Source organism: Leptonychotes weddellii, chromosome X (genome assembly GCF_054177405.1).
Source record: "Leptonychotes weddellii isolate Sample4059 chromosome X, ASM5417740v2, whole genome shotgun sequence".
NCBI lineage: Eukaryota > Metazoa > Chordata > Mammalia > Carnivora > Phocidae > Leptonychotes > Leptonychotes weddellii.
Genome location: NC_138385.1, coordinates 55,180,264 through 55,206,645, shown reverse-complemented (window position 1 = coordinate 55,206,645; position 26,382 = coordinate 55,180,264). Strand labels below are relative to the sequence as shown.

At 39.8% G+C, this 26,382-nt stretch overlaps 1 protein-coding gene across 3 annotated transcripts in view; it reads left to right on the top strand.

Moving 5' to 3' along the window:
- Window positions 1-21,409, top strand: part of UPRT (uracil phosphoribosyltransferase homolog) — a 28,577-nt gene extending 7,168 nt beyond the window's left edge. Inside the window, exons 2-7 of one of the 3 annotated variants that reach the window (XM_031030133.2) lie at window positions 9,395-9,437; window positions 13,237-13,306; window positions 14,813-14,875; window positions 16,754-16,915; window positions 18,012-18,152; window positions 20,060-21,409. In XM_031030133.2, the coding sequence (XP_030885993.1) occupies window positions 9,395-9,437; window positions 13,237-13,306; window positions 14,813-14,875; window positions 16,754-16,915; window positions 18,012-18,152; window positions 20,060-20,166 (586 nt within the window). In that variant the 3' untranslated portion in view covers window positions 20,167-21,409. The remainder of the gene's footprint in view (window positions 1-9,394; window positions 9,438-13,236; window positions 13,307-14,812; window positions 14,876-16,753; window positions 16,916-18,011; window positions 18,153-20,059) is intronic. The other 2 variants (XM_006726889.3, XM_031030209.2) reach the window with 2 other exon arrangements.
- The last annotated feature ends 4,973 nt before the right edge of the window (window positions 21,410-26,382 follow it).

The window sequence follows — 26,382 nt, the reverse complement described above, 5'->3', positions numbered from 1 at the left end:
TCTTTCATATATGACCTTTATGATGTTGAGGTATGTTCCCTCTATTCCTCCTTGTTGGGGTTTTTTAATCAAGAATGGATGCTATATTTTGTCAAATGCTTTTTCTGCATCGATTGAGAGGATCATATGGTTCTTACCCTTTCTTTTATTAATGTGGTGTATCACATAGATTGATTTGTGAATATTGAACCACCCCTGCAGCCGGGAATAATCCCAGTTGATCGTGGTGAATAATTCTTCTAATGTATTGTTGAATATGATTTGCTAGTATTTTGTTGAGAATTTTTACATCCATGTTCATCAGGGATATGGGCCTGTAATTCTTTTTAGTGGGGTCATTGTCTGGTTTTGTAATCAAGGTAATGTTGGCTTCATGGAACGAGTTTGGAAGTTTTCTTCCATTTCTATTTTTTGGAACAGTTTGAGAAGAATAGATATTAAACTCTTCTTTAAATATCTGGTAGAATTCGGGCGCCTGGGTGGCTCAGTTGGTTAAGCGACTGTCTTCGGCTCAGGTCATGATCCTGGAGTCCCAGGATCGAGTCCCACATCGGGCTCCCTGCTCGGCGGGGGGTCTGCTTCTCCTTCTGACCCTCTTCCCTCTCGTGCTCTCTGTCTCTCATTCTCTCTCTCTCAAATAAATAAATAAAATCCTAAAAAAAAATATCTGGTAGAATTCCCCTAGAAAGCCATCTGGCCCTGGACTTTTGTTTGTTAGGAGATTTTTGATTACTGATTCAATTTCTTTACTGGTTATGGGTCTGTTCAAATTTTCTATTTCTTCCTATTTCAGTTTTGGTCATTTGTATGTTTCTAGGAATTTGTCCGTTTCTTTCAGATTGCCCAGTTTGTTGGCATATAACTTTTCATAATGTTCTCTTATAATTGTTTCTATTTCTGTGGTGTTTGTTGTGATCTCTCCTCTTTCATTCATTATTGTATTTATTTGGGGTTTTCTCTTTTCTTTTTGGTAAGTCTGGCTAGGGGTTTATCAGTTTTTTTTCTTCCAAATATGCAGCTCTTAGTTTCATTGATCTTTTCTAGTTTTTTTGGTTTTTATGTTATTTATTTCTGCTCTAATCTTTATTATTTCCCTTCTTCTGCTGGCTTTAGGCTTTATTTGCTGTTCCTTTTCTAGCTCCTTTAGGTGTATGGTTAGGCTGTGTATTTGAGACTTTTCTTCCTTCTGGAGGTAGGCCTGTATTGCTATATACTTCCCTCTTAGGACCACCTTTGCTACCTCCCAAAGGTTTTGAACTGTTGTATTTTCATTTTCATTTGCTTCCATGTATCATTTTTTTTTCATCTTTAATTTCCTGGTTAACCCATTCATTCTTTAGTTGGATGTTCTTTAAAACCTCCAGTATTTGTGGTCTTTACAGATTTTTTCTTGTGGTTGACCTCAAGTTTCAAAGCATTGTGGTCTGAAAATACGCATGGTATGAACTCAGTCTTTTTGTACCCGTTGAGGGCTGACTGATTTGTGACCTTGTATGTGATCTATTCTGGAGAATGTTCCATGTGCACTTGAAAAGAATGTATATTCTGCTCTTTAGGATAAAATGTTCTGAATATATCTGGTCCAGTGTGTCATTGAAAGCCATTGTTTCCTTCTTGATTTTCTGTTCAGATGGTCTGTGCATTGCTGTAAGTGTGGTGTTAAAGTCCCCTACTATTATTGTATTATTATCAATGAGTTTCTTTATATATGTTATTAATTGATTTATATATTTGGGTGCTCCCAAGTTGGGGGCATAAATATTTACAATTGTTACATCTTCTTGATGGATAGACCCCTTAATTATGATATAGTGCCCTTCATCTCTTGTTACAGTCTTTGGTTTAAAATCTAGTTTGTCTGATGTAAATGTGGCTAAGCTGACTTTCTTTTGATGTCCATTAGCATGATAGATGGTTCTCCATCCCCTCATTTTCAATCTGCACGTGTCTTTAGGTCTAAAATGAGTCTCTTGTAACTCTTAATGATAGTAAACAAACTGAGGATTGATGGAGGGAGGTGGTGGGGGGATGGGCTTGATGGGTGATGGGTATTAAGGAGGGCACTTGTTATGATGAGCACGGGGTGTTGTAAGTGATGAACCTCTGAATTCTACTCCTGCAACCAGTATTGTACTTTATGTTAAATAACTAGAATTTATATAAAAATTTGAAAAAAAAGAAATATATGTCTTAATAATGACAGTAAAAAAATAAAATGAGTCTTGTAAACAGCATATAGATAGATGGATCTTGTTTTTTTTTTTTTATCCATTCTAGTATCCTATGTCTTTTGATTGTAGTATTTAGTCCATTTACTTTCAGAGTGATTATTGATAGATAAGAATTGATGGACTCTGAAAAACAAACTGAGGGTACTAGAGGGAAGGGGGTGGGAGGATGGGTTAGCCTGGTGATGGGTATTAAAGAGGGCACATACTGAATGGAGCACTGGGTGTTATACACAAACAATGAATCATGGAACACTACATCAAAAACTAATGATGTAATGTGTGGTGATTAACATAACATAAGGATAAAAAAAAAGAATAAAAAAAAGGATTTAGTGCCATTGTATTAACTGTAAAGTTGGTATTTCTGGTGATGTTCTCTGTTCCTTCCTAGTCTTTGTCACTTTTGGTCTTTTTTTTCCCTACCTAAAGAGGCCCCTTTTATATTTCTTGCAGGGCTGGTTTAGTGGTCATGAACTCCTTTTGTTTTGTCTGTCTGGGAAACTATCTGTCCTCCTATTCTGAATGACAGCCTTGCTGGATAAAATATTCTTGGCTGCATATTTTTCCCATGCAGCATATTGAACATATCACGGCACTTTCTTCTGGCCAGCCAAGAATTTATGGAGATATCTATTGGGAACCTGGTCTGTCTTCCCTTATAGGTTAAGGAGTTTTTTTCCCTTACTGCTTTCAGGATTCTTTCCTTGTCTCTGTATTTTGTGAATTTGGCTACGATGTCTTGGTGATCATCAGCTTTTGTTGAATTTAATGGGAGTTCTCTCTGCTTTTTGGATTTCAGTGTCTGTTTATTTCCCCAGATTAGGATAGTTTTCAGCTATAATTTGTTCAAATAAACCTCCTTTCCTCCTTTTTCTCTCTCTTCTTCTGGGACTCCTATGATAGAAATACTATGCTTCATGGAGTTGCTGAGTTTCCTAAGTCTACATTCATGATCCAATACTTTTCTTTCCCTCTTCTTTTCAGTTTCATTATTTTCCATACTTTTATCTTCTATATCACCGATTTGTTCCTCTGCTTTGTCCATCCTCATTGTCACGGCAACCATTCAGGTTTGCATCTTGGTTGTAGTATTTTTAATTTTGGCCTTACTAGATGTTAGTTCTTTTATCTCTGCAATAAGGGATTCTCTGGTGTCTTCTATGCTTTTCTCAAGCCCAGCTAGTAGCCATAGAATTGTTTATTTGAATTCTGGTTCAGACATCTTACTTGTATCTGTATTGAATAGATCCCTGGCCATGACTTCTTCCTGTCCTTTTTTTGGGGTGAATTCCTCCACCTTGTCATTTACTGTAGGTCACTGTTTTGTGTGTGTGTGGTTGTTAGGAAAGCCTGTTATATTCCTGCTCCTGAGGGTAATGGCTATATTAAGAAGAGGTAAAAAAAAGCTAGATCCTGTTTCCCCTAGAGTTGAAGCTTTGCAGCAGTCTATGATCAGTAGACTTGGTGCATGTGAGGGATTTGTGCTGGTCTTCTGGGGGGAGGGGCCTGATGCACTGATTCTCTGGTAGATTTGCCCCAGTGGAGATGCACCTGCAGGGCGTGGGGAGGGGAAGCCGGAGGGTGCTTTGTGCAAGCGGCTCCAACCTCCACTGGGTGGCGCTGTGTTGCTCACTGAGGTAGGTCTGTGCTGATGGGGCGGGGGTGGGCAGGCAATGGCATAGCTCTGCTCTCTTGTCCCCGGAGCAGAGAGTTCCTGTCCACCACTCTTCAGGAAGCCCTCACAGAAAAGCAAATATTCACCCCTCTTGTGTCCCTGTTGTCTGTCAGATCCCTGCCTCCAAGCTGTCTACCTGCCAAGCGGTACAGAACTCCTGTGTTTTATCTCAGGCACACGGCTGGGTTTCAAAACTCCAAACTCCGATGTTTAGGGACCTGGTGCATGTGGACTCATGCTGATCCTCTGAGGGAGGGTCTCCCCACACTGCAGATGGTGCCCGTTAGCACGATCGCACAGTGGCTGGAGTTTATGGTGAAGTGCAGCAAAAAGCCGGCACCAAGGTTTGCTGCCCTCAGCAGGTGTCTATGTTCCTGTGCTAATAAATGGGGTCTCACATTGGCATCTGCTAGCTTTTTTGCCCCCCGAGAGGCTGTTCCACCGCCCCAAATGCCCTACAAGAAGGGGAACTGTTTCTCCCTGTGCAACCCACGGGATCCTCAGAGCGCACTGGCCGCTCCCGGGGCCTCTGCCCTCCTTCCCCCCAGGAGCACCGCTCTGCCTGCCAGGCTCCACCCAGCAGTGTTCCGGACTTCTAAACCTTCAGACTTTGGGCTCCAATGCTTGTAAAAACTTGCAATAATCAGCCACTTTAGTTTTCCCAGGGAATGAACACCTCTCTCTCTCTGGGTAAGTCTCTCTCTGGTGCAGTTCCCTGCATGCTGCCTTCTCTCTGTTTCTCCCTCTCTTTCCTCTCTCTGAGATTAAGGCTCCCTCCCCTCCACAGCACCCACAATTCTTTTCTCCCCGTATCACGTCCTACCTCCAGGATGTGGCTTTTCTCTCTAGTTCTCCAGTTTGTTCTCTCACCATTCAGGTTGATCTCTCGGGTGTTTGGAAAGTTTTAGTATTTATCTAGCTGTGATTTAGAGACGAGGCAAGCCTAGGGTCCCCCTACCTCTGTGCCATCTTAACTCCCTCCTTGGGCCTTGTTTCTTAAATGATACCTAAATCAGTGCTACTGGGATTTGATTTCAATTCAGTTGTTTTAAGTTATGGGTCAGAGGTTTTGATGTAAAATTTTTTGAAAAGGGTATGTTCTTGTATGTGTTCACCTTTTTTTTTTTTTACAAGCCATGTTACAATGGCAGCTTCTCCCTCTTCAGAAGGAGCATTTTAATGATGTTTTCTTATTTGTCTACCAGACTCTATTTCATTCTTTGCATTGTATGTCCATGGCAGTCTGATTTGCAGGGAGAGAAATTAAAATACATCTCAAACTGTCACCTTTAGAAAATATTCCCTTATTAGAGCAAAATAAATAATGGCTTTACTCAGGGACGTGGAATCGGAGAGCTTTAGGCTGGGAAGTACCGTGAGGTACTTCACCTCTGTAAACCTCACTATTTTCATCACTTAATGGAATCTACCTCTTAAGGTTGTGTGAGGAGTAGATCAGATAATGCACCAAAAGTGCTTAATACTTGGCACCAAGGAAGTTTTTAATAGATAGTGACCTGTGGGAAAGAAGGGAGTAATGTATGAATAATATTAGGTACCTGCTGTAACTTTCAGACCTTTTTAGAAAAGCTTTATAGGTACATCTTTGTACACCTAGTGTGCATGTGTAGTTGTTAAAATCGTTCTTGTTAATAAAGGGGGGGAGCTGTCAAGTCTATTCTGAATGAAGAGAAGGAGCGGAGAGTGATCAAATGGCAATTTCTGCTGTAGAAATTGACGTTGTAATTGTCCCAGGGGAGGACATCATCCAACACACTAGAGAATTCCTCTAGTAGTAGTAGTAGTAGTAGTAGTAAGGACTAGAACGAACAGGGGAGAGGATCTCTACTTGAAGTCTTAATTTTTTAATATTATAAAATCATTCCTCTGTCATAGTTCTGTGATAAGTAAATAGAGTTCAGTGAGATTCAAGAGGTTCCATCTTGGTTTGCATTTGCTATGAGACATGCATGTTTTTAAATATACACAATTGCTGAAGCCTCTAGAATTTTCTTTTTAAAGATTTTATTTCTTTGACAGAGAGTGAGAGAGAGAGAGAGAGAGAGCAAGCACAAGCGGGGAAACAGCAGAGGGAGCAGGAGAAGCAGGCTCCCCGCTGAGCAGAGAGCCCGATGTGCTGTGATGTGATGCAATGCGATGCCATGCATGGGACTCGATCCCAGGACACTGGGATCATGACCTGAGCTGAAGGCAGACGCTTAACCGACTGGGCCACCCAGGCACCCTGCCTCTGTAGAAATTTTAAGGTGCTTTCTAGACAGCATTGAATAGGAAGAGTCAGGCTTACCAAGTCCACATTAAAACGAGGATTTGACTTCCTGTATGATTCTCATTCTTTTGTTGTTTCATTGTGAAGATAATTTTTTTAAATGGCTACCTTTGGCTTTTCATTTTCTTGCTACAGATGTGTGACACATTTGTTGGGGGAGGGCAGTGTCAAGAAAAGTATTCGCAGATATGATTAGGTCTGCATTGTTAATACTGTTCGGAGGTTATATAATTTATTTACATATTTATTTTTCAAAGATTTTATTTATTTATTTGACAGAGAGAGACACAGCAAGAGAGGGAACACAAGCAGGGGGAGTGGGAGAGGGAGAAGCAGGCTTCCCGCCGAGCAGGGAGCCCGATGCGGGGCTCGATCCCAGGACCCTGGGACCATGACCTGAGCCAAAGGCAGACGCTTAACGACTGAGCCACCCAGGCACCCCTGGAGGTTGTACAATTTTAAAAAAAAATGCTCAGTTTAACACTAATTAGATTTCCAAGTTCTGAATTAGGAGTGTCTGGATATCACTGTTTAAATATTTAATATTTGATCATTTGGCTATATTTTAGAATATTCCAGGAATGTGTGTCAGTTTTTGTTGCTTTGTGACAGTTTTGCATTCGATTTTATTTGGGACTGTTATTAGATAGAAAATGATTAAAGTGACTTTCAGAACCTTGTTTTTAGTATGAGAGTTTTTAAAAAAAATGATTTTGAGACAAGTGAATAGAGTTACAATTTGAAAAACAGTGTATGGAGTGAATAAGACCTGGGTTTACACTGAAACTCCTTTCTTAACAAACACTTCAGTGCAGTGTTGGGCGGAAAGTAGGGGCTCAGAGAATATGTGCAACTTGTTGATCTGACAAGTACATATCCGTTTTATGAAACTCTAGTGTTAACAGTGTTAAGGATTTAGATGTGAATAATGAAGACCACTGTGGTTTTCAAAAAATGCAGTCAACTTACCATATTCTAACTGTAGTTTAATTTCTAAATTGATTTAAAGTACACAGTATGGGTCCTGAATAGTGTGGGTCTAAAACGACAGGAAACGGGGTTGGTAATTATTGTTTGTAGCAGGATGACTTGGAGCAGTAAATGCTTTAATTGGAAGTCAAATAGCTATCAAGAGATGACAGTTCTGGCATGTACTTGTTAGGAGTGTAGAGGAGGTGATGATTATGGAAAAGCTATCTGCTGAGGCTGATATTTTGGGGGAGAATATGAAAGGTATGAAAATGTCTGATTTTAAGGTAAAATAATAGACTTGCACAACTCTGATCCCTTAACCTAATGTGGCTTTTCTATGTAATAAGCTTGTGTGTAACTGTTCAGACATTAAAAACAAATATTTCAGATGTGGTCCCAAGAAATAGTACTGAATAATTCTTATGAGGCAAATCCAGATTTTTCCTCCCTATTGAAAAACTGTTCTGGCCGTCTAGATTGTTTGTATAGGTCTAGCAAACAGAAAGTAGGCTTCAGTATTTATTGTAGTTCATTAGCTTTTATTTCCTTGACAAGCATATTGTGAAGATGAATTCCAGAAATGAAAGGTGCTAGCGTAATAGTGTAGTTTTATTTGAAAACCACAGTACATGAAATAGTCTGTTTTATTTATTTATTTAATTTATTGTTTTTTGGGTGTAGTTGACACACAGTGTTCTGTTAGTATAAGGTGTACAACCTTATATATATACTATATATACGTATACTGTAGTATATATACGTGGAACCACAAGTTTACATGTTACGCCATGCTCCCAACAAGCGTAGCTACCATCTGTCACCATCCAGCACTATTACAATATCATGGACTATAGTCCTTATGCTGTGCCTTTTATTCTCCTGACTTACTCATTCCATAACTGGGAGCCTGTATCTCCCACTCACCTTCACCCATTTTGCCCATCCCCTATCCCCCTCCCCTCTGGCAACCGTTAGTTTGTTCTTTAAACGCAGCCTGTTTTAAGTGGGCTGTGTGTGTGTGTGTGTGTGTGTGTGTGTGTGTGTGTGTGTAGGTATGTGTGGATAGTTTTCTGAGTTTAGGGAATATTTATATGTAAAGAATACAAGCCTATATTCTTGCTGTTGCTCAGTTATGGTTCATATTTTAGAGAGTTAATATCTGTAATATGATAGAACTGTGGTTACTCTGAGAAACCAAATGTCATTTGTGTCAGGGGTATTTCATTGCTTTTTCCTGTCAGAAAAAGTAAATGCAGCTCGGGAAAAAAAGGAGTAGTGACTAATGGTATACTGAGATAATACACGCTTGCATATTGCCATTTTGTTGCTGTGTTGGGGGAATATTTTAGGTATGCTATGGATAGGCAGATGGGGAATTTTAAGTACATAAACTGTACATCAGTCTGTTCAGTCAAATCATTTAACTTACATGGGAGAAGGGAGTGGAACAATACTAGATTTTTACGTACAGAAAAAAATGTCGGCCTTTTAACATCCCCTTTTGGGTCCGTTAGGTGGGTAGGTGCAACCTTGCATTATTATTACTTGGGCACCTCAGGATATGAAAGTGTTGACCAGAAGGATATGTACAGGAAAATGGCAGAAAGATCTAGGAGATAAAGTATTTGATTGAAAAAAACAAAAAAAAAAAACGGGCAAAAGGAACAAATTATCAATACTTTGAGAAAGAGGTCTTGGAAGTTAGGTTATGCATTCTTGAAAACAGTGGCAAAAGTAGAGGATTTATTTGTATCATTCTCATTCCAAAAAGGATTAGAGACAAAGTAGATGGGTTACTTATCTTGGTAATGTGGGTTTTAAATCAAGGTGAATGGAGAGGGAGAATGGGAAGAAGCTGGTTTTCATGCTGCGGAAGTTTTTCTCTTAACTTGAGCTGCGGGCTTGCTGCCGTCTTGCAGGGGGAGCTTCATTCGGCTCCTGCTTGGATAATATAGACTTGGGCAGCTCAGTGGGAGACTGCATGATCTTTTCAATTGCTGTCTCTAGTGTTGATATCAAGTAAGCATTTTCAATAATATCAAGTCATTCCATTTAAGTTCCTGTATCCTAGTGAAAAAATATCTTGCTTCAGTGATAGTTTGTACATGTAAGCTTTTAGGCTTTTAGTATGTAATAGGTCTTAATAGCATTGTTACTATATGTATTAAGTAATATTTTCCCGTAAAGCTCTAAGCTGGACTAAAATTTATACTACTTTCTTTCTAGGACAGCCAGTAGAGGGGACTTCATGTTTTCTGCGGATCGTTTGGTAGGTGGAGGCTTTCCATTTTTGTTTCATTGTTCCTAGTGATATAATCATAGTACGCTAAGTGACTTTTTTGTTCTAGAGAATCCTGGGGGGTGAGAGAGATTGTGCCAAGTAATCATCATCCTGGCAGGCTTCTGAAGTATTGTTTCTACTCGTTCGTTAAAGCTGTGCCTCAATCCCTTTCACCTCAAAGCATTGCCCATGAACTCGTTTTCTGTAATTCTGAGGCACTTCTACCTCTCAAGTGGATCTTGGCAATCCTTAAAGATGTCATCTTAGGGCAGTGAAGTGAAGTACACTGAAAGAAAACCAAAGATGTAAGGAGACCTAGTAGTTACCCTTGTGGTATTCATTTAATACAGAAACACTAATACCCCCTCTTGTAGTTTACCTGGAGGGTTACTTATTTTACCTTTTCTGTACTATCCTCACATGTGAAATACTAAGTTGGGCTGTGTATACTTCCCTCAGGGACTTCCTGTTAAGGATTGGCCAAGCCCAATTCAGTTTATTTATTTATCTATTTTTAAATTTGCAAAGGAGACCTTTCTTTTTTTAAATTTAAAAAAAAATTTTAAAATTGAAATTCAATTAGCCAACATATAGTACATCATTAGTTTTAGATGGAGAGTTCAGCAATTCATCAGTTGCATATAACACCCAGTGGCCATCACATCACGTGCCCTCCTTAATGCCCGTCACCCAGTTACCCCATCCCCCCACCCACCTCCTCTCCAGCAACCCTCAGTTTGTTTCCTGGAGTCCAGAGCCTCTCATGCTTTGTCTACTTCGCTGATTTCTTCCCATTCAGTTTTCCCTCCCTTCCCCTATGATCCTCTGCGCTGTTTCTTATATTCCACACATAGGAGTGAAAGCATATGATACATGTCTTTCTCTGCTTGACTTATTTCGCTCAGCATAATACTCTCCAGTTCCATCCACATCGATGTCAGTGGTCAGTGTTCATCCTTTCTGATAAGCCCAATTCAGTTTAGCTAGTGAGGTCTGAGAGGATCTCAGGCCGAATTGGGTTGTTTTCAGGTAAAGCACTGCATTTCCTTCTTATGTTTCCATCTAAGTGTGCTCAGTGCTTGAAATAAGGTTGACACATCTTCTGCTGTGCTATTAGTATTCATCTGTTGATGAAGTGTATACTGAACTCGAGTCAGGCCCTGGGCTAGGCTGTGTTGCAGGGGCAGGCGATACAGCAGTACAGAATACAGACATTGTCCCTGATCTCATGGAGTTTACATTCGAAATGCTGTTGGCAGTATGTAGTGTGGGAAAGAAAGAAAAGTGGCTTGTTATCCTCACAGGTGTAATCAGAGAGTAGAGGATAGATTATTAAAGGGAACGTGAGGGGGAAAAAGGCGTGAAACTTTTCATTTAGATGTTCCCTGGGGAAAATACTAATTCCAAAGGAGTGTAGGCAGCTCCTGTTGTGCTTTTGGCTTTAAGTGTTTCTGGTTCAGAGGCCACTTCTCTTTACAATCATTTGAGCTTCCGGGGGCAGTAATAACCCTTGGATTGCATCAAGGTCAGTGTATTTGGCACTCCTGGAGTGATAGTTAGGTCATTCTGTCTTACGCTTTTTTTCTTAAGATTTTATTTTATTTGATTATTTGAGAGCACAAGCAGGGAGAGCGGCAGGCAGAGGGAGCAGGAGAAGCAGGCTCTCTGCTGAGCAGGGAGCCCGACGCGGGGCTCGATCCCAGGACCCTGGGATTGTGACCTGAGCTGAAGGCAGACGCTTAACGACTGAGCCACCCAGGCGCCCTGTCTTTATGTTTTTATCAAACCAAAGGAACGGGTTCAAGGAGGAAGGAACCTGTGTCATTGGCTGCTGTGGAGAAAACAGAAGTGTTGGTGTTCATTAGTAGAAAATGGTTCCTCTTTCTTTTGCTTTCTTTGCCTTTTGTCTATAGAAGGTAGGAGTTAAGTTCATGGTTATTGTAAAATGCTTGCTTGAAAGGGCAGGTATTATATCTTAATCAAATCAGATAATAAGGACCCATGACAATTGACATGAAGGAATGGTAATTTGGACCTCTCTATTCTCTGCAGTTGGCTTTGAAGGTTCTGATACTGGGAGAGTGTGGAGGGTCTTTTGTGGTTGTGGTAGGAACTGGAGCTATTTAGGTTTCTGGTATTGAGGATTTCTAGTACACTGTCTGTTGGGTCCCATTATAGGTAACATTAATTCCATCCTGGATTTGTCAGGATTGGCTTCCCTGGCACTCAGATCTTGAGTTCTTTCTATTTAGTCACCCTTCTGCTGGTTTTATGTTCTCCTATAAGGCTTGGACATACTAATTTCTGTCCCAGAGTTGCAGGAGACGGGCAGGAGGTAAGACTCTCTAGAAAGAGTGTTACTGGGAGGGGCGCCCGGGTAGCTCAGTCCATTAAGTGCCTGACTCTTGATTTCGGCTCAGGTCGTGATCTAAGGGTCGTGAGATAGAGTCCTATGTCGAGCTCCATACTCAGTGGGGAGTCTGCATGAGACTCTCCCTCTCCCTCTGCCCACTTCCTCCCCCCACCCACGCTCTCTCTCTCTCTCAAATAAATATATAAATCTTTAAAAAAAAAAAAAAAAGACGGTGTTACTAGGAGATCTAGGCTATCCAAAGAAAAGGATCCTTTTCTTCCCTTCAACTTGCTCCTAAGAAACATACACCTCGGGGCGCCTGGGTGGCTCAGTCGGTTAAGCGTCTGCCTTCGGCTCAGGTCATGATCCCGGGGTCCTGGGATCGAGCCCCGCATCGGGCTCCCTGCTCGGCGGGAAGCCTGCTTCTCCCTTTCCCACTCCCCCTGCTTGTGTTCCCTCTCTCTCTGTCTCTCTCTCTCTGTCAAATAAATAAATAAAATCTTAAAAAAAAAAAGAAACATTCACCTCCACAGAAGGTGGTGGCTAGAGATGAGTATGCATACATACACAGTATTCATCAGGTTCCTGGGCCCTCTGGTGCTTCACGCTGACAAAGTGCTGGCCCATTTAGCATTGATCATTTTAATGGCAGTAAGGTGTTGTGTTGTGATGACAGAACATGGTATTTCTCCCTGCTTTTCCTAATTCTTAATCAATAATGTAATATTGATTAGAGAAAATGTGCATTGCTGACTCAGCACTGCCTTAATTGTAGTAGACTCTGGGTGCTCGTAGGAATATCATATCTGGGTTTTGGAGGCTGTTCCTAGTAGCTCTGATGGATTCCTTCTTCTGTACCACACATTAAGATCGTTAGGAGCCTTTTTTTTTTTTAAAGCCAAGAAGCCCCAGTGCATTCTACTGGCACCTACTTCAAGCTCAGGAAATCGATTCAGCCCCATCCATTCATTTATTTCCTCCTGAGAGGTTTCAGGTTTTATTTGCATTATGGTGAGCCTTTGTTAAAAACAATCCAACTTAATTTCAAAGTACCGAACAAGGCAGAGCAGTTCCCAGTGGGCACTATTTTCAGAGTTACCGGAAGTGTATTACTTCCAAGGATGACTCTTGCCACTTGTAGTTTCGCATCTCTCATAATACCAGCTGGACTAACTGAATGAGAATCAGAAGGCATACTTGAGCCTTTTGGTGGCAGTCATGCGCCTACCCGAGGTTAGATACCTAGCAGCAAGCAGCCTAGCTTTTGTATCTATTTCGGCATCTAACCTGTGATAGGGGGCCCCCTTCCTACCTCCACAAGCTAAACCCTCTCCCATTGTGTTACTGACTTTGTGCCTAGTGTTCAGCTCCTGAAGCTAACAGCTAACACTAGACCTAGCAGCTACTCAACTTCTTCTTCTTTTGACTCTTTAGATCAGACTTGTTGTGGAAGAGGGATTGAATCAGCTGCCATATAAAGAATGCATGGTGACCACCCCAACAGGTAACCAGGGCTGTTACTCTCAGATTCTCTTCCTGAGAATTCTGCGAATTAGGGGGAAAATGGAAAAAAAAAAAAAAAAAAGCAGTCATTTTACTGTGATTTATCTACCATGAGGTTGAGAATACTTTTTCTTCTTCCTCCTCCTCTTCTTCTTCTTTTTCTTCTTCTTCTTTTTAATTTTCAGTTCTCTTGTGAAGTTTTATCCTGGTTCTTAATTTATAGAGCTTTTTGTATGTGTCTATGTATGTCTGAGGAATATTAACTTTTGTTTGCAATAAATGCTTCAGGGGTGCCTGGGTGGCTCAGTCGGTAAGCGTCTGCCTTCGGCTCAGGTCATGATCTCAGGGTCCTGGGATCGAGCCCCGCATCGGGCTCCCTGCTTCTCCCTCTCCCACTCCCCCTGCTTGTGTTCCTGCTCTCGCTATCTGTCTGTCAAATAAATACATAAAAATCTTTAAAATAAATAAATAAATAAATAAATGCTTCAAATTGTTTCCTTAAAAAAAAAAAAAAAAAGCAGCCTGAGCAAATCAGTATGCAAAATAAGGAGTCTAGGTGTAGCTGTTCTTTTCAACAACTTAATAAACTCAGAGACATTTAGTAAAGAAATTTATGTGGATGACTTTTTGTTAATGGCTTGCTTGTCAGTTCAAGTTCAAGGTTAATAAATATTCTTTAGCATGCAAGTGTTGCCTTTGATGACAGCCCATTGGGACCAGAGTTAAGAATTGCTGGCAGCTTATCTTCACCTCTGTGGGGAAGCTGCTGGTATTAATAAATGGGTGGGTTGGTTTGGCATTGAAACTCCAGGTAAAAGAATGAGAAATAAAAAAAGACAAAGAAAACTAAAAATGATGAGATCCGGAGAGAGTACTTTGTTTTACTCTAATAGAACACAGCTGAAGATCCCTATTTCAGGGATTTGAAATTCCGAGAGAACCAAATGTTCTCTAGTAAATAATGGAAGCTGTTCTATTCAAAGGTTGACTTTATGAAAATTAGGGCCTGAGCTTGTTGCATCATAATTGATCCAAATTCAGGATGACACCAAGGGCTGAACATGTCTTGGTAACGACTTCAGCCTTTGTCTTCTGCTTTTTAAGGCAGAATGGAAGCTCATAAAAAGGGCTGGAATGAAGGGGGCTCTCTGCTGTGCCTCATGGTGAGGTCCCAGTTTGAACTGATGGGGTTTATAGCCCTCAGAGTGTGATGATTTCCCTCTGCATTCAATTTGAGGAATGTGTGTGTGAATATCATGCTATCATAAGTCCTGTTCCTACTTGAAGCCCGCGTCTCCCAATTATCCCCGCAGGTCTCTTGTGAAGATTGAAGAAATAACGGAAAAATCATGACTTCTCATTACTTTCACAGGGAACCTAAGAGGTTATACAGACTGTCTAGACAAGGGTTGCTCTGTACCCATTGGCTTTAAATTATAGGCACTTTAAAAATAAGTGGATTGCTCTGGTAATGAGAGATAAATTCTTTGATTTTATTCCCCCACAGGGTACAAGTATGAAGGAGTGAAATTTGAGAAGGGAAATTGTGGGGTCAGCATAATGAGAAGCGGTAGGTTTGCATATGTGTGATTCTTGTCTCTTTGCACGCAGAGAAACAATTATTTTTCCAGGAGAGAGGTGAGCTTGTCTGTCATAATTGCAGCCTGCCTTGACTTAAATCTCACCACCTGTGTTGTCTGTTATCACGGTGCCTTGGATCATGGCCTGTGTGTTGCTAAGTTTGACTAATTTTAACTGCAGAGCATCTACTCTAGTGGCCTATCCCCCCACCCCCCACCCCAGCAAGCCAGCCTTCGGAGAGATTCAGGGTAGGATAGGAGGATGAGATGGTGCTCTCTTGGGGAGAACAGGGCAGCTTAAACACTGATGGAATATGGCACAAATTCAGGCCCGTGGAACTTTGAATACCTGACTGGAGAAATACATATTTTTAAAATTTCTTTTGTAGGGAACAGTCCTACCCTATCAGGAGCTGGACTGAATGACTTATTTAGTGTTTTTAGTTTTATATTTGATGTGTATGTGACCATATGGCAAAAGCACTTAACTGTTACTGACTCTAGGTATTTCCAGTTGCTGGTCTTATAAATGTTGTATTTGTGTTTGAGTCCAACTGATTACTCTTTTAAACCCACCTTTGTGCAACAAAATCACATGCCTGTAATTAGAATATCTACTTGTTCCATGGGGATGATTACTTCCATTTGGCAACTACGTAAATAAATTTTTGCACAAGATCCAAGGTTCAGTGGAAGCTTCACTTGCTTGCACTGGAGACAAATGGATTTATTTTTCCCATATAAGCATTGCCTTTTCTCTGGCTGTGAATTTCTGTTTGTGAGCAGTTGAATACCTTAAGTAGAATAGGAGCTTTAAGCTCCCTTTTTTTTTAGTAGAAGGTAGCTTTTAAGCAATGAAAGGATTTTCAGGACAATGTTACTTAACCTTTTAAAACTGGTGAAGACAATGGAGATGGGCTTTTAGGGCATTTTTTCTTTTTAGTTTAGTCCAGTTCCTGCCCTAAAGGTAGCAGCATCCTCACACCCCTAGTCTATAGCAGATGACCTTGGGGTAATGCATAGACAGCATTGTTTTTTAACCTTATTAGCTGTTGGTTGATTTTCATATATACTAGAAACTGTTTTTATGTTTACACCAGTGATGGAAACTTTCCTCTTAAAATAAATGCAAGTGAAAATAGTTAAAGAAAAATGTTAAGTAAATAACAGTACAGATAGAATTCGGTCTAGCCTAAAATCTGGAAGATGGTACGAGAATGATTCCCTTTTGGCAAACACTTCCTTAAAGGAATTTAGCCCAAAAAAATACCTGTGTTCAGAAACCAAGGGGGTAGTAGTAGTGTTGGTTATGGTTCTTGGAGGAGGGGAGGGAAGGAGCAATATACTTTTTCACTGTTTGCCAGCAAACTTCTGTGATTGGAGGCATTGCTGGGGCATAGTGCTATCTCCTGATGCCACTTTGGTCTGTAGCCCGATTCTTCCATAAATCTTCTGTATTTTTTTTTTCAGATGAAAATAACAGGTTGAGGTGGTTTAAAGGCTTCCTTAAAATAATAGGAGTAAAATGGTCCTGATACTGGAAAAGCTCAGGGAGCAGCCCAACAAAACACTTTATTTTTTTGTATTTCATGGAAGCGTGACAGCTCTACAACTTGAAAGCCAGCAATAAAACTAGTTTATCCTACTTTCGTTGACCAGCCCTTAATCTGGTTTAATTGACTTGCACTAAGTATAAAACAAGAGCGTATCAGAAGTAAAAGCTCTTAGCTTAAGAAGAATTGCTCCCATCTTGACAGTGTCCTTCTTCTGTTAATAATAGTCACACACTCTGCTTTGGCCTATTTTTGGACTTTAATTCTGTCTCCCCCAACCCTTTGTTTCCCTTTTGAAAATTTTCCTTCTTCGAGGTGAGGCAATGGAACAAGGTTTACGAGACTGCTGTCGATCCATACGAATTGGAAAGATCCTGATTCAGAGTGATGAAGAGACACAAAGAGCCAAAGTATATTATGCCAAGTTCCCCCCAGACATTTACCGCAGAAAAGTCCTTCTGATGTATCCAATTCTCAGTGAGTGGCTGGAGTTTAATTTGTATACTTTGTTTAGGGTTTAAATCAGTTCAACTTGGTGACTACCTTTTAGGTACCCCTTATATAAAGGCAAAACCGTTTCTCAATGTGTTTTTCTCAGTTGGATTTGGAGTTGCCCTGGGCAGTTCACTGGGGAATTTTTATTGTGTAATAAGAGAATATACATTGTCTAAATAAGCTTTATTAGCTCCAAAGAGCTTTTGTTTTAAAATGAATGAAAACACTGAAGCAAAGGATCTAATGAGGCAAAATATATAGAACACAGAAAATATATTGAGGGGTGCCTGGGTGGCTCAGTCGTTAAGTATCTGCCTTCGGCTCAGGTCATGATCCCAGTCCTGGGATCAAGCCCCGCATCGGGCTCCCTGCTCGGCGGGGAGCCTGCTTCTCCTGCTCCCTCTGCCTGCCGCTCCCCCTGCTTGTGTTCCCTCTCTCGCTGTGTCTCTCTCTGTCAAATAAATAAATAAAGTCTTTAAAAAAAGAAAAGAAAATATATCGAAATATGTCCCTTCTCTAGCCCAATTAATATAGCAATGAATTTCTCAAGGATTTATCCTCTCTGGAAGTAATATTTTTTTCTGTTCTGTGTTATAAGCTTATTCGGATCCCACACGGTATTGTCTCCCAGGGTCTGTGGTGGAGGGTGGGTGTCAAATTTGATATCTCAAATACTCAATGAATTTGGGGTTTGATGTGCATTTGAAAACTGAAAAGTGTGTGTGTCATGTCCATTATTGAAAATAATATCATGGATGGGGCGCCTGGGTGGCTCAGTCGGTTAAGTGTCCGACTCTTGGTTCCGGCTCAGGTCATGATCTCAGGGTCATGAGATCGAGCCCAGCATCAGGCTCCTGTCTCTCTCTGTTTCTCTCTCTCTCTCTCTCAGATAAATAAAGAGATAAATAAACAAATAAAATCTCTAAAAAAAAGAAAAGAGAACGTCATTGATAAAGAGCAGGCACCTTCAAATGGAGCTTTGCCTAGTGTCAAACTGCCTTTACTTCAAAGAAACTTCAAAGCCGTTTTGAGATAAATGTTACAGTTGCTAATGCATTTGGTTGTCATTTGATTTCAGGCACTGGAAATACTGTAATTGAAGCTGTAAAGGTCCTTATAGAACATGGAGTTCAACCCAGTGTTATCATCCTACTCAGTCTGTTCTCTACTCCACATGGTGAGTTCAGCATGACTGGGGCTCCAGATGAGCATGGGTTGGGTAAGTGTGTATCTATCCAGACTCTCATTGTGAAGAAAATTGCTTCTTCCACATTAAATCTAAATCGAATTTTGGTAGTTTATCATCTCTAAGCTTAGTGATAAAGTATTTTTATACCATTCTCATGTTCAAATTCAAATGGAAAAGTATGAACTAACCTCTTTGAAAGGGATTGTAATTGTTTTCCTGGTATCCCTGTTTGGGTAGAGCCTGCACATGGCTACAGTGTCCCTGTTTCTCCTGACTGCTCACCTGAGCCTGAGACCTGCTCCCAAACAGCAAGAAACTTGAGGCTCTGGTTAGCCCTGTGGTCTTGCTGCATAAACTTCACAGCATGAAGCAAAGAGCGGTTGTTTTCTAAGTTCTGCCTCTGCTCAGAGGGCATAAAGGGTAGAACTGTGTGTTCTCCATTTCCTCGGGAAGGTAAACCTAATGTAAGGCCCCAGTGTTTGGCCATACAATCTAGGACAATTGTGAAAGTGTCCTAAGAAAATAATCATACACGCATGTAGAAATTTAGCCCTTAGGGTATTCACTGCAGAGTTATTTGTAGTATGAGAAAAAATTTGAAAGTATATAAACGACTTACAACAAGAAATGGTTAAATAAATATACATTCAAAGGATGTAATATTATGTAACTGTTAAATCATGTTTTTGAAAAATATTTAATAACATAGAAAAACATAAAAAAGCATGTTAAAAAATAACAGCATTAAAATAACGTAAAATGTTATCACCAACTTTAGAGGCGACTAATGCAAATTATGACTATTATGACTACCAAAATCAGACTTGGATTTAACATAGAACCTAATAAGTCTTTCCTTAGCATGAGAAATTAGACAGATGCACAATACTATTTCAATTTTCATTTTAAAATACATACTATATTAATGGTGGCTCTCATAGGATGCTGGGACTCTAAGCAATTCATTTTATTTTTTTAAGCTTTTTTTTTTGGTATTTTCCAAATGTTTGACAATGAATTTGTATTTGTTTCCTAACCAAAAAGAAAGAGAAATATGTGGCTTATGCTTAGGGTGTTTCCTCATTTCCAAAGGTTCCCAGTCTCAGCCAACCTTGAAGGGGCTACAGGGTATCCAGTTGGGAGGGCTGCTTTCCGTAGGCCATTGTTTATTTTGTTGTTTCATAATAAAAATTCACCTGCAGTTCAAATGTTGATGGTGACAATGGGCAATTTGCTTGGTCATCTGTTTATATATAGCAGAGATGGCACTGTGAACATTGAGATAACCAAATAATTACTGGGTTTCCTGCCTTTGGAAGTAGAAAAGTTAACTCTTAGTTCTAAGAGTATACATTAGAGTGGTGTACTATTCTTTGATATTGTAGATGAACAAATCTTATTTTGTGGCAGCATTGCTATGGTTTTTTAGTTTGGCGAGGGTCCTAGCTCGTCCCTTTCCCTGCAACCCCCAAAGCTAGAGTCCTAAGTTCTAAAAGCTAGCTCACTCTGACATCCAAAGGAGTTTTTACACTTGTTTCACAGTGTTCCAGTTGAGAAGCCATCATCTTATATATGATCCTGTTTCTGGAAGGGATTGTAGTCTCTCTGTTCCAGCTGCCTTTAAAATGAAACAAAACAAAGACTCTTCAGGGAGAAAGTTGTTGTAACTGAATGTATTTTTAAAGTCTTGGATATATAACAATTTGATTCTAAGAATTTATTAGTGAATGAGTGGAGGCATAGTGTGATGATTGTCAAAGCTTTTCAGATATCAGACATATAAACTCGGAGAGTAATCCAGTCTGACTAGGTATTTAAAGGTCATTGCTTTCTGTCTTCTGTCTGTATTATACCCAATGACTATAAAATTTCTGAATTCCAGCTAATGTTACCAAAAAGTCATGCCATAACAGTAATTCTCCTTTTATTTTTTGAAGGTGCCAAATCAATCATTCAGGAGTTTCCAGAGATCACAATTTTAACTACTGAAGTTCATCCTGTCGCACCTACACATTTTGGACAGAAATACTTTGGGACAGACTGAGTTACCAAAGGAAAATTAATGATCTTGTGTACTATTATAGTTAATGTTCTGAGTTTCTACTTGTTTTACTAATTCACTTGAGGAATGGCAGAGGAAATTACATTTTGTAACTTGGAAGTGGGTATAGTAAAAAGGAAATATTTGAGATTTATTTAGTTTATTTGATTATTTCTTAACCGTCGGCACCAAATTCAACAGGGAAGCACACACAACTCTTAGAAAATATTTTAATAATGTTCTTCTGCAAGTCGATGATCCCTCGGTGCACTGAAACTGCTACCTAATATTTTTTTAGGTAGGTTCCACACCCAGCATGGAGCCTAGTGCGGGGCTTGAACTCACAACCCTGAGATCAAGACCTGCGCTGAGATCAAGAGTCAGGTGCTTGACCGACTGAGCCACCCAGGTGCCCCAAAACTGTTTGCTGATTTTTGAACCTCTCAGTTTGGATGTTGTTTGCAGCCACAAATAAAGCCCAAATGGGAGTCTGGTCTTTGGCCCACTGTAGTTTACATTTTGTTTAGTTTGCTTTTAGTTCTAGGGAGAGTTCATATGTATGGCTGTTGGCACCTTCTTCTACTCTTTACTTCCTAGTACTGTACATGCCGGTAACTTGGGGAAGGTGAAAAAAGAATGTGTCCTGAAATTGTACATTTCCATTAATATCCTCACTCAGTTAGCAGACCCAGGATATATGGCTAGGTCTTTAGTCAAGCCATTATGTTCTTCATGGCTCACTTCCCATCCTGTGCATTGTTGGTAGGTGCCTTGCCAAGTACACTGCAGTGAACAAGCTGGTGAGCATTTCCGACAACGGAACTGTAACATTAATTTACGTAGATAGATTGAACCAGGAATATGTGGATGCTGACAAGGCTCAGTACTGTTAATGCCATCGATGCCCTAGAGAGGAATCTGTGGTGGTTTTTCTGAGGTATGGGGGAAAGAATGGAAAGAGCGGTTTCTTGCTGAGTTTCATGGCCCATGAGTAAATTAAATTGCTACATTTTAAATTTGGATGTTCCATTCAATTTGGGAATGAGTTCTTTCGCATACTTGTCACCTGTAGATGTATTAAAGTTAAAAATACCATGATATTTTTTAAATCCTTAAGATTTATGTGTGTTCCTATTTAGACCTCTGAAAGGAAGATAAACTGCTGTAGAAATCAGTGTTTGTGTTCTGAAACTTGTTTGTGAAACCCTGATCTCATTTTGCATTGATATTAAACATTTTAACAGTGGTTCTGGCTGATGACTTGAATAATTATACTCTCACAGCCTCAGAGGCAGCTGTTGTGGGCCTCTGGTCCAAAAAATCCAGAAAAAGCAGCAGGCAGTTTCTTAGAACCAAAGCTGATGAAAGTCAGCAAAGATTAGGGGAGAGGAAGGAAAAGCTCGTGTACAATGGAATGCATTTTCCCTATAGAGCCTAGGAATGCTAGAAAGACTTCACTGTATTTTCCCTTTATTTTAATTTTTTTTTAGTTTTTATTTAAATTCACTGTATGTTACTTAACATACAGTGTGGTATTAGTTTCAATTGTAGAATGTTGGGATTCAACACCCAGTGCTCATCACTGCAAGTGCCCTCCTTAATCCTCATCGCCTATTTAACCCATCCCCCCACCCCATGTCCCCTCTGGTAACCATCAATTTGTTCTCTAAGAGTCTGTTTCCTAAAAAAAAGAGTCTGTTTCCTGGTTTACCTCGCTTTGTTTTCCCCTATGATCATTTGTTTTGTTTCTTAAATTCCACATATGAGTGAAATCATACGGTATTTGTCTTTCTCTGACTGACTTATTTCACTTAGCATCATACTCTCTAGCTCCATCCACATCGTTTCAAATGGCAAGATTTCATTATTTTTATGACTAATATTCCATTTTATATATATATAATATCATATATATACACACCACAACTTCTTTATCCATTCATCAGTCCATGGGCATTGGGGCTCTTTCCATAATTTGGTTATTGTTGATAATGCTGCTGTAAACATCAAGGTATCCCTTCAAATCTGTATTTTTGTATCCTTCGGGTAAATACCTAGGAGTGCAGTTGCTGGGGTAGTTCTAGTTTTAACTTTTTGAGGAACCTCCATACTGTTTTCCAGAGTGTCGGCACCAGTCTGCATTCTCACCACCAGTGCAGTAGGATTTCCCTTTCTCCACATCCTCTCCAACACCTGTTGTTTCCTGTGTTGCTGATTTTAGCCATCCTGACAGGTGTGAGGTGATATTGTAGTTTTGATTGGTATTTTCCTGATGATCAGTGATGTTGAGCATCTTTTCATGTGTCTGTTGGCCATCTGCAGTTCTTCTTTGGAAAAATGTCTATTCATGTCTTCTGCCCATTTATAAACTGGATTATTTGTTTTTTGGGTGTTGAGTTTGATAAGTTCTTTATATATTTTGGATACTAACCCTTTATCAGATATGTCACTTGCAAATATCTTCTCCCATTCCTAATGTTGCCGTTTAGTTTTGTTGATTTTTACCTTCTCTGTGCAGAAAAGCTTTTTATTTTTATAAAGTCCCAATAGTTTATTTTTGCTTTTGTTTTCCTTGCCTCGGGAGACATAACTACTAAGACTATCGTTTTTCCATTGGATATTCTTTTCCTGCTTTATTGAAGATTAGTTGCCCTATAGTTGTGGGTACATTTCTGGGTTTTCTGTTCTGTTCTATTGATCTATGTATCTGTTTCTGTGCCAGTACCATACTGTCTTGATGAATACAAGTTTGTAATACAGCTTGAAGTCTGGAATTGTGATGCCACCAGCTTTGCTTTTCTTTTTCAAGGTTGCTTTGGCTGTTTGGGCTCTTTCCTGGTTCCATACAAATTTTAGGATTGTTTGTTCTAGCTCTGTAAAAAATGCTGGTGTTATTTTGATAGGGATTGCATTAAATGTGTAGATTGCTTTGGGTATTATAGACATTTCAACAATATTTGTTCTTCTGTTCCATGAGTATGGAATGTCTTTCCATTTCTTTGTGGCATCTTCGATTTCTTTCATCAGTGTTTTACACTTGATACAGATTTTACCTCTTTGGTTAGGTTTATTCCTAGGTATCTTATGGTTTTTGCTGCAATTGTAAATGGGATAGATTCCTTGATTTCTCTTTCTGCTGCTTCATTATTTGTGTATAGAAATGCAACAGATTTAGGGATGCCTGGGTGGCTCAATCGGTTAAGCATCTGCCTTCAGCTCAGGTCATGATCCCAGGATCCTGGGATCGAGTCCTGCATCGGGCTTCTTTCTCAGAGGGGAGCCTGCTTCTCCCCCTGCCTGCTCTGCCTGCCACTCTCCCTGCATGTGCTACTCTCTTTTTCTCTCTCTCTGACAAATAAATAAATAAATAAAATGTTTAAAAAAAAAAAAAAGAAAAGAAATGCAACAGATTTCTATATGTTGATTTTGGATCCTGAGACTTGACTGAATTCATGTATTAATTCTAGCAAATTTTTTGTGGAGTCTTTTGGATTTTCTACATAGAGTATCATGTCGTGTGCAAATAGTGCAAGTTTGACTTCTTCTTTGCTGATTTGGATGCCTTTTATTTCCTTTTCTTGTCTGTTTGCTGAGGCTAGAACTTCTAGTACTATCCTAAATAACAGGGGCAAGGTTGGACATCCCTGTCTCGTTCCTGACCAAAGAGGAAAAGCTCTCAGTTTTTCCCCATTGAGGATGATATTAGCTCTGGGTTTCTTTGTATATGGTCTTTATGATGTTGAGTTATGTTCCCTCAGTCCCTACTTTGTTGAGGTTTTTTATCAAAAATGGACACTGTACTTTGTCAAGTGGTTTTTCTGCATGTACTGAGAGGATCATATGGTTCTTATCCTTTCTTTTATTAGTATGGTATGTCATCTTGATTGATTTGGGAATATTGAACCAACCTTGCAACCCAGGAATAAACTCCACTTGATTGTGGTGAATGACTCTTTTAATGTGCAGTTGGGTTTGATTTCCTAGTTTTTTTTTCCTAAAAGATTTTATTTATTTATTTGAGAGAGAGAGTGTGTGTGCACAAGCAGGAGGGAGGGGCAGAGGGAGAGGGAGAAGCAGACTCCCCGCTGAGCAGGGAGCCCTACATGGAGCTCAATTGCAGGACCCTGAGATCATGACCTGAGCTGAAGGCAACCGCTTAACAACTGAGCCATCCAGGTGCTCCTCGATTTCCTAGTATTTTATTGAGAATTTTTGCATCCATGTTCACTGGGGACATTGGCCTGTAATTCTCTTTTTTAGTGGAGTCTTTATCTGGTTTTGGTATTGGGGTAATGCTGGCCTCATAGAATGAATTTGGAAGTTTTCCTTCCAATTCTATTTTTTGAAATTGTAGAGTAGATATTAACTTTTCTTTAAATGTTTGGTAGAATTCTCCTGGGAAGCCGTCTGGCCCTGGACTCTTGTTTGTTGGGAATTTTTTGATTGCTGACTCAATTTCTTTGCTTGTTATCGGTCTTTTCTAGTTTTCTATTTCTTCCTGTTTCAGTTTGGTTGTTTCTATGTTTCTAGGAATTTATTTATTCCAAGTTGTCCAATTTTTTTGCCGTATATTTTTTCATAACATTCTGTTAGAATTGTTTGTACTTCAGTGATTATCTCCTCTCTTATTTGTGATTTTATTAGTTTGGGTCCTTTCACTTTTCTTTTTGATAAGTCTGCTAGGGGTTTATCAGTTTTATTTATTTATTTATTTTTTTAAGAAACAGCTCCTGGTTGCATTGATCTGTTCTATTGTTTTTTAGTTTCTATATCATTTTTTAAAATTTTTTTCTCTTGCTATTTATTTATTATTTATTTATTTATTATGTTCAGTTAGCCACTGTATAGTACATAGTTTTTGATGTAGTGTTCAATGATTCCTCAGTTAAGTATAACACCCAGTGCTCATCACAGCACGTGCCCTCCTCAATACCCATCACGCTATTACCCCCCCCATTCTCCTCCCCTCTGAAACCCCCAGATTGTTTCTCAGGGTCCATAGTGTCTCATGGTTCATCTCCCTCTCCGATTTCTCCCCCTTTGGATTTCCCTCCCTTCCCCTATGGTCCTCCGTGCTATTGCTTATGTTCCACATATGAGTGAGACCATATGATAATTGTCTGTCTCTGCTTGACTTACTTCACTTAACATAATCTCCTCCAGTCCCATCCATGTCGATGCAAATGGTGAGTATTAATCGTTTCTGAATGTTGAATAATATTCCACTGTGTATATGTACCACATCTTCTTTATCCATTCATCTGTTGAAGGGCATCTCAGCTCCTTCCACATTTTGGCTATTGTGGACATTGCTGCTATGAACATTGGGGTTCACGTGCCCCTTCTTTTCACTACGTCTGTATCTTTGGGGTAAACACCCAGTAGTGCAGTTGCTGGGTCATAGGGTAGCTCTATTTTTAACTTCTTGAGGAACCTCCATACTGTTTTCCAGAGTGGCTGTACCAGCTTGCATTCCCCCCAACATTGTAAGAGGGTTCCCCTTTCTCCACATCCTCGCCAACACTTCTTGTTTCCTGTCTTGTTAATTTTTGCCATTCTAACTGGTGTGAGGTGGTATCTCATTTGGTGTGAGGTGGTATCTCATTGTGGTTTTGATTTGTATTTCCCTGATGGCTAGTGATGTTGAGCATTTTTTTCATGTGTCTGTTAGCCATTTGTATGTCTTTTTTGGAGAAGTGTCTGTTCATGTCTTCTGCCCATTTTTTGACTGGGTTATTAGTTTTTTGAGTGTTAAGTTTGAGAAGTTCTTTATCGGTCTTGGATATCAGCCCTTTATCTGTAATGTCATTTGCAAATATCTTCTCCCATTCTGTGGGTTGCCTCTTTGTTTTGTTGACTGTTGCCTTTGCTGTGTAGAAGCTTTTTATCTTGATGAAGTCCCAAAAGTTCATTTTTGCTTTTGTTTCACTTGCCTTTGGAGACGTGTCTTGAAAGAAGTTACTGTGGCTGATGTCAAAGAGGTTACTGCCTATGTTCTCCTCTAGGATTTTGATGGATTCCTGTCTCACATTGAGGTCTTTCATCCATTTTGAGTTTATCTTTGTGTATGGTGTAAGGGAATGGTCCAGTTTCATTCTTCTATATGTAGCTGTCCAATTTTCCCAGCACCACATATTGAAGAGACTGTCTTTTTTCCATTGGATATTTTTTCCTGATTTGTCAAAGATTAGTTGACCATAGATTTGAGGGTCCATTTCT